The sequence below is a fragment of the Dendropsophus ebraccatus genome, chromosome 1 (genome assembly GCF_027789765.1).
Source record: "Dendropsophus ebraccatus isolate aDenEbr1 chromosome 1, aDenEbr1.pat, whole genome shotgun sequence".
In the NCBI taxonomy this organism is placed as follows: Eukaryota; Metazoa; Chordata; class Amphibia; order Anura; family Hylidae; genus Dendropsophus; species Dendropsophus ebraccatus.
The window spans coordinates 75,662,458-75,670,628 of NC_091454.1; the positions used below are offsets into that span (position 1 = coordinate 75,662,458).

Here is an 8,171-nt window from a genome sequence, read left to right on the forward strand (position 1 = left end):
TGGACATAGACATATACTTGTAGATATTAACAAGATATTGGTGGAATACTGCTTTGACACCTGGCAAAGAATTAGCAAATATAGCTGCATAGTGTCCTATGCCACCAACTTCTTAGACTAAAAGAAACACATGAATTAGGACAAATCTAGGGGTATTCTCCAGGCTAGGGCAGCACTATACAGCAAGATCTATAGTAAGGGAACATTTAAACCATTGCAATGCCAAGGAGAAGATAGACACATAGAACAAGATGTATATTCAGTATAGTAAATGTATGTCACATGGCATTATATAATATAGATCTATGTGTTTCTCTCTCTTTCTCTCTCTTCTGTCTTGGACTGCTGAATGCAACACTAGTCTTTAGCTGTGGACCCACCACTGCCCATAACAATGCTTTTATACTGTCACAGCTACAACCAGTACTCTTATTTTATTGATGTCCAAAGTTCACTTCATGAAAGCTTTGCTCCAAGTTATTTGCAAATTATCTTTACCTAGAGTTAGAAGGGAAACTGCAGCCTTCATAAATTCAGACAATTTCAGCTAAGTTAGTCCCCTCATACACCTATCTGCTAGTTTTATAGTACTCCAAAATGTGATTTACAGTATGTGATTAAAAGAATGGTCACAGCATATAGTAACCAATGACTGCTTCCAAACCATGAAGTCCTGATCCCTATGCTGCAGCTATCTGGCATTGAGTGAGAGGAGGTGTAACCATTAACCAGCCATACACATCTCCAGTTGTATTCAAACAATATAATATAATAAAGAGAGTGAGAGAGAGAGAGAGAATGTGACTTCATACACTATAGCTCTCAGTAGTAGAGATGTTTCTGGCACCTACAGACCTACAGGCAGTGCAGGGGTTAACCCATAAAGACCTGCTCCAGCCGTGTGCCATGCAGCAGGGGGCGGGGGGACCCAGCTGTGACGTCACACGTCAGACTGACAGCTCATGGTCGGGCCCAGGGTGATCTCCTGATAAGTCAGCTCGTATCTTGATGTGCAGCTCAGACTGGCGGCGCTGCCAGCGCTCGGCTCCTGCTCCCAGCTCCTGGGTGACTAATAGGCCGGCAGCGCCTTTCTACTTGTTCCCTATAATCTATCTGGATGTTGTGGAGGTGACAGGTGCAGAGCACACAGGTCATACTGCACCAACATCACTTACCTGTATATAGCTAGAAATCCAAACCAGTGCTTGTATACTGCGAGAGCTTACAGGGCAGCTGTGCTGGAATTTGTAGTACTACAACACACATGACAAGGTGCACTGCAGACTGTATGTTCTCCAGAGCATCATTGACTGTACAATAATATTATACAATAGTTATTCCATGTTATCCCAATGTATATACCCCTTGTAGTATATGTATATAGGACACATATTACTGTGCATGCTGTATCACCATTACACACAATAGTTATTCCATGTTATCCCAATCTATATGCCCCCTTGTAGTATATGTATATAGGACACATAGTACTGTGCATGCTGTATCACCATTACACACAATAGTTATTCCATGTTATCCCAATCTATATGCCCCCTTGTAGTATATGTATATAGGACACATAGTACTGTGCATGCTGTATCACCATCACACACAATAGTTATTCCATGTTATCCCAATGTATATACCCCTTGTAGTATATGTATATAGGACACATATTACTGTGCATGCTGTATCACCATTACACACAATAGTTATTCCATGTTATCCCAATCTATATGCCCCCTTGTAGTATATGTATATAGGACACATAGTACTGTGCATGCTGTATCACCATCACACACAATAGTTATTCCATGTTATCCCAATGTATATGCCCCTTGTAGTATATGTATATAGGACACATATTACCCTGCATGCTGTATCACCATCACACACAATAGTTATTCCATGTTATCCCAATGTATATGCCCCTTGTAGTATATGTATATAGGACACATAGTACTGTGCATGCTGTATCACCATCACACACAATAGTTATTCCATGTTATCCCAATGTATATGCCCCCTTGTAGTATATGTATATAGGACACATATTACCCTGCATGCTGTATCACCATTACACACAATAGTTATTCCATGTTATCCCAATGTATATGCCCCCTTGTAGTATATGTATATAGGACACATAGTGCTGTGCATGCTGTATCACCATCACACACAATAGTTATTCCATGTTATCCCAATGTATATGCCCCCTTGTAGTATATGTATATAGGACACATAGTACTGTGCATGCTGTATCACAATTACACACAATAGTTATTCCATGTTATCCCAATGTATATGCCCCTTGTAGTATATGTATATAGGACACATATTACCCTGCATGCTGTATCACCATCACACACAATAGTTATTCCATGTTATCCCAATGTATATGCCCCTTGTAGTATATGTATATAGGACACATAGTACTGTGCATGCTGTATCACCATCACACACAATAGTTATTCCATGTTATCCCAATGTATATGCCCCCTTGTAGTATATGTATATAGGACACATAGTACTGTGCATGCTGTATCACAATTACACACAATAGTTATTCCATGTTATCCCAATGTATATGCCCCTTGTAGTATATGTATATAGGACACATATTACCCTGCATGCTGTATCACCATCACACACAATAGTTATTCCATGTTATCCCAATGTATATGCCCCTTGTAGTATATGTATATAGGACACATAGTGCTGTGCATGCTGTATCACCATTACACACAATAGTTATTCCATGTTATCCCAATGTATATGCCCCCTTGTAGTATATGTATATAGGACACATAGTACTGTGCATGCTGTATCACCATCACACACAATAGTTATTCCATGTTATCCCAATGTATACCCCCTTGTAGTATCAGTATATAGGACACGTATTACCCTGCATGCTGTATCACCATTACACACAATGACAGCTGCTGGGAACCAGGGATCATGGTGGCAAAGTGTCATCCATAGCCTGGCAGATTTCTGAGGATTACAGTAATGTCTATCACACTGTAACAATCTGATGGTACTGTGCACAATGGGCATACACTGGTGCTTTTACTGATCCTGGCACCTAAATACTATACTAATACATGGGGAATAAGCTGCTATCGATAGGGTGGCTGGTACCTACACTCGGTGCACTAGACTGGCACAAGCTGCTGCCATGAAGAAAGGGTATATGGTTGGGTGAAAGGTTGTACTTATTAGTTGATAAAAACCACCTGCTTGGATTCCCAGATATAGGAAAAGCAATGCCAAATAATAGTATCTGGTATAGGCACTATACTAGTGTGTTGCATGGCCTGGCACTAGGATGGCACAGATAGATTGCACTGAGGATAGTGGGAGGTTATGACTAGCTGCAGCGCCTGGCCCAAGCATTGTAAGCACAAGTCTGCATTCCCAGTATACATATGATAATATGGCTTCATGTAGAAGACACAATAAAAATGGGAATATAACTGGCATGGTAATTTTACAGGTGACTACATAGTAAAGACTGGTAGACTGCAGGTGCCTACATAGTAAAGACTGGTAGACTACAGGTGCCTACATAGTAAAGACTGGTAGACTGCAGCCACTGCTGGTGGGAGCAGCAAGAAATGTTGGTACAAACTGCAATACAGTACATGACATCTATGAATATGCCAGTATGACAAGTGACTGGTATAATGATGGTAATATGACAGGTGCCTGGTATGAGACTGGCATAGGAGGTGCAGCTAGCAGTTATGTCTGGAATAGTCTGGTGACACTGACAGCTATAGTGCCCATCGTGGTGCTGAGAGATGCCCTCTGGGTGCTGAGGCTGCACTGGGTACTATAGTTGGCATCTCTTTGTTAGTAGTTTCCTAAGGACACTGAATGGCATCTGAGAGGGGATGTGGACAGGCTGGACTAGTACAATGCTGCTGCGGTGACGGGACAGCTGTCAGGAGTATCACTAGCTCTGTCTAGGGGGGTCAGGTGTGGCAGCAGTACAGGTGGGGTGATGGCAGGTCGGTGCCCCGGCGGCTGGTGCACTGAGTGGTACAGCTGGCAGCGTCCTCTCGGTCCCTCAGTGGCAGCACGGTATTGGGGGTGAGGTGTGGCAGCAGGTGGGGGTGATGGCAGGTCGGTGCCCCGGCGGCTGGTGCACTGAGTGGCACAGCTGGCAGCGTCCGCCCCGTCCCTCAGTGTCAGGGAGCTGTTTATTCAGGACTCGGAGCGGCACGCGTCAGGCGCACGCACTGGAACAACAGAGCGCCGAGAATGGAGCCCGGGGAGAGGGGCGGGGCCAGGCGCGCACGTCCAGCTTGTGCCCATTGAAAAGGCGGCGGCGTCCGGGCGACCCCAGCACTGAGCGCTGATCCAGGGAACGTGCGGCACGGCGCTGCCCGACACACACGCGAGTGACACGAGTCTCCCCCGCTGCCCGGACACTCACTGCCAGCCACATGGACGCCACTGCCAAGGCAGAGAGCGGCTCCAGCCAGCCCTTCCTGCAGCCAGCCTGCTACTATGCCCAGAGCTTGCCGCTCAGCCCGGGAGACGCAGGGCAGCCCGGCTCCAAGTCCATGCCAAAGCAGCTCAAGAGGCAGCGCTCGTCCTCCCCGGAGCTTATGAGGTGCAAGAGGAGGCTCAACTTCAACGGCTTTGGCTACAGCCTGCCCCAGCAGCAGCCGGCCGCCGTTGCCCGGAGGAACGAGCGAGAGAGGAACAGAGTCAAGTTGGTGAACCTGGGCTTTGCCACCCTGCGGGAGCATGTGCCCAACGGCGCTGCCAACAAGAAGATGAGCAAGGTGGAGACGCTTCGCTCTGCGGTGGAGTACATCCGGGCGCTGCAGCAGCTGCTGGACGAACACGACGCTGTCAGCGCTGCCTTCCAGTCTGGGGTGCTGTCACCCACCATCTCCCCCAACTATGGGCATGACATGAACTCTATGGCAGGGTCCCCTGTCTCCTCCTACTCCTCCGACGAAGGGTCCTATGATCCTTTGAGTCCAGAGGAACAAGACCTGCTAGACTTCACTACCTGGTTCTGAGCTTTAAGGAGCAGGTGAGTTGTCTTCTCCCTCATCCCACTTGGGTGTCCTGTGCATGCTATGCTATACTTGGTACCATCATCATCCTCATCATCACCATCATCTTGGTAGTAACCTGTCCTGCTCTTCCACAAGTGTCATGGTAGACAATGTCATCATCATAGTGAGCCCTTCTTGTCTTCTGCTCTTCTGCAAATGTCAGGGTAGACAGCATGAGTGACAATAAAAGCATTAATGTGTAACCCATGCTTTGATCTTTCCTCTTGCTCTTGTCTCAATGAGTAACTGATCTCCCTCTTTGTATTTCAGGACTGTTGCTCAGATCACAAGTTCAGCTTTCTGCTCAGAAAGAGAAAGTGAAGCACATGGGAGCTTACCAGCCCTTCCAAGAACACTGAAGCACTACATTGCACTCCAGCTGGGTCTACAGGATGAACAGAGACTCGGTCCCGCGGTGGGACATGGGTGGTGGAGCCTACACCATCCTTACTCATACAACCAAGTGACATTCTGGCCTGAATAATCCTAAGAACAAGCCAGGGGCTTCCCCAAAAATCAAGACTTTAAGCCCTTAAGAGACAGAACAGTCCTATGTTCAAGGATGATCTTAGTTCCAGGATCATGAATGGTGGAGTTTGTTGCATTCAACCTATGCTGATATTCAAAGAACCTTTTGAGAACCCTCGACTACTATTTTTATACCACTTTCATCTAAAATGCTTCCAATCTTTTTGTGATTTTGTTTTTTTTAATTATAAAAATCTATTTCTATGTATCCCAGATATGTGGGATGTATTAAGCTATTTTTGTATATAAGAGAGAGATTTATAGAAGTTTTTGTACAAATGTTATAAAAATGTGTATATCATGATACATTATTATGTATTGCTTATTACCTCTGCATATTTAGACTTGTAGTCTATATATTTCAGTGATAGTCACCCTGTGGAGCTCTGGCCACTGGTGAACTGCACCCCATGGGGTATGTAGTTCAGCAAACGCTGGGGGCACCAAGGCTGCCCGTCCCTGCTATTACCTTGCAACCGCTATTTTGTATGTGGTTTTGTGAAAGGACACTCCTTTAAGGTGGGGTTGGAATTCCTCCAGATGTACTTTAGCACCGATGTGTCTTACTTTATAGAAACTTTTGATACTGTATTAATTGTGTTATTAAACAATGTTCACAGTGAACAAAGTTTATGCAGCTATTGTCCAAACAAGCAAAATAGTGGTCCATTGTTTCGATGCTGCCTTTTGGAACCTTACACCACTGCCTTTTCTTACTGTTTTATTACAAACTTACAAAGGTCCTGCATAACAAATGTGTTTTTTTACACAATAGTTTCATAATAAAATATTTTATACAAAAAAAACCCTATCCTTGTCATGTTTTATTCTGCCCTACAAACCTTTGTAAAAGATTCAGGATGCTGCTTTGGGATGGATGGCTAGGTTCAGGCTGATGTATCTATTTAAGACAGACACAATAAAGATGGGGACCAATTGTTTGCCATCCCATACATGAAAAGGCCGCTGTGCAAAAGGATTGATTAATGGGTTTATTGTCCTTAAACCAGCACCCAAGAAAGAATGACTAAATAAAAAAAGGTCTGAAGAGAGGGCGCTCTATACCAACCAGTGAAGACTCGGGGCAGCCCCCCTCCTTTAAGACCCTGCTGCATAATAGAGAAATAATCCAAGCAGTGTCTGGTGGATATAATGTGCCTTAAAACTATTTTATACATGTTAGTCTAAACTTGACATTAATAATTTGTATGTGTTATAGATCCCCCCCAAATGCAGCAAACTTTCCTATATGTCCTCTTGCTGTTTTCTAGAAATAGACAGCTTAAAAGGGAGGAGGAGGCAGCTAGATCAGAGACACTGATCTATAAGCATGTCATTCTGTCCAAAAAGCGTGATCTGCCTGTAAAAGTGCCCAATTACTAAGATTCAAAAAGAAATTGGTGCTGTTTTTTTTTTTTTTTGGCAGGGTAGCTTGTTGTCAGTTACCAAGGACGTGACTAGAATGATAGTCCTATTCTCTTTGCCTGGATACTCGCTCTCTTCATAAATTACTTGCAAATTCAGTTTGCGTGCACCAAGCCAAGCGGAAAGCAAAGCGCAAAATGCAGCTTAGAAAACCCAACAAAGGACACAGAAGCAGCATGCCCTACACAGCTCAAAATCTGTCCTGGCTCTGTTTGTACATCCATTCCTCTTATTTACATAGATTTTACAGAGGCCCTCATGCATTCAGTAAGCACAGTTTCATTGCACTTGCAGGGAAGTCCACACACATCTAGTGACTGTACTGTTTTCTTAAGTGTACACATTAATAATCAGATCTGCTGAGCCCAATCATTTTTCTTCTCTGCTCCATACATGTTACATGTTTTTTTATGAGTGTTTTGTTTAGTTTGTTACTGTCACAATAATATATATTTTTTTTTATCTGGAGGGCATTTTACTTTTCCCTTTTGTCACTGTGTGTAGCGAGCAGGCGAAGAAAGTGTAACAAGTCATTTATGCCTATGAATATAACATTAGGATAATGTTTCATCCTCCACAAAAGGGGGGTGAGGGTTATTCCTTGTGTAGACAGGTGTTCCCCTATTGCTGCCTCTTGAATAGTAAATATCCAGACTCATTAAACTAAAGGCAAAGTTAAGCTGTTGTTTGCAACATTGTGTAAGACACACTGAGAAATTCACAAAAACACACAATTTTACTTAAAAAAGGAAAGGGCAAAGCGGGATTGGGGTAAATCTCATTATATCTGCTCTAATCGCTTAGCAACACAAAGCTCTTTCTTTTAGTAGCGAGGCAAGCTATTGAGGCGGCCTCTGACAGTGTGCAGTTAGCATTTGTAAACTCCATAAATCAAGGGCTTCTCCTATGTGTGGTGTACACTGCAACCGCTGCTACTATTCTTTACTTGGAATATTTCTATCTCCATGCAAGACTTTTCTTAGAAACTATTTACACACTGTAAATCTTTATTAACCATTTTTCTTTTTTCTTTCCAAACACTTTCTTAACAGGATGTTAAAGTAGAGTTGTAATAGAGTTGCATATATTCATGTAATAAAGAGAGAGAAGGGTTATACTTTTTATATGTTTCTAATA

At 43.5% G+C, this 8,171-nt stretch overlaps 1 protein-coding gene across 1 annotated transcript; it reads left to right on the forward strand.

Moving 5' to 3' along the window:
• Positions 1–4,328: 4,328 nt before the first annotated feature.
• On the forward strand, positions 4,329–6,363 carry ASCL1 (achaete-scute family bHLH transcription factor 1). Its single transcript, XM_069955565.1, has 2 exons — positions 4,329–5,056; positions 5,352–6,363. Exon 1 carries the CDS (start codon positions 4,455–4,457, stop codon positions 5,040–5,042), a length of 588 nt encoding a protein of 195 aa, XP_069811666.1. The 5' UTR covers positions 4,329–4,454; the 3' UTR covers positions 5,043–5,056; positions 5,352–6,363.
• The last annotated feature ends 1,808 nt before the right edge of the window (positions 6,364–8,171 follow it).

Coding starts and splice junctions, on each gene's coding strand:
- ASCL1 (XM_069955565.1), top strand. CDS start 4,455: ATGGACGCCACTGCCAAGGCAGAGAGCGGCTCCAGCCAGCCCTTCCTG.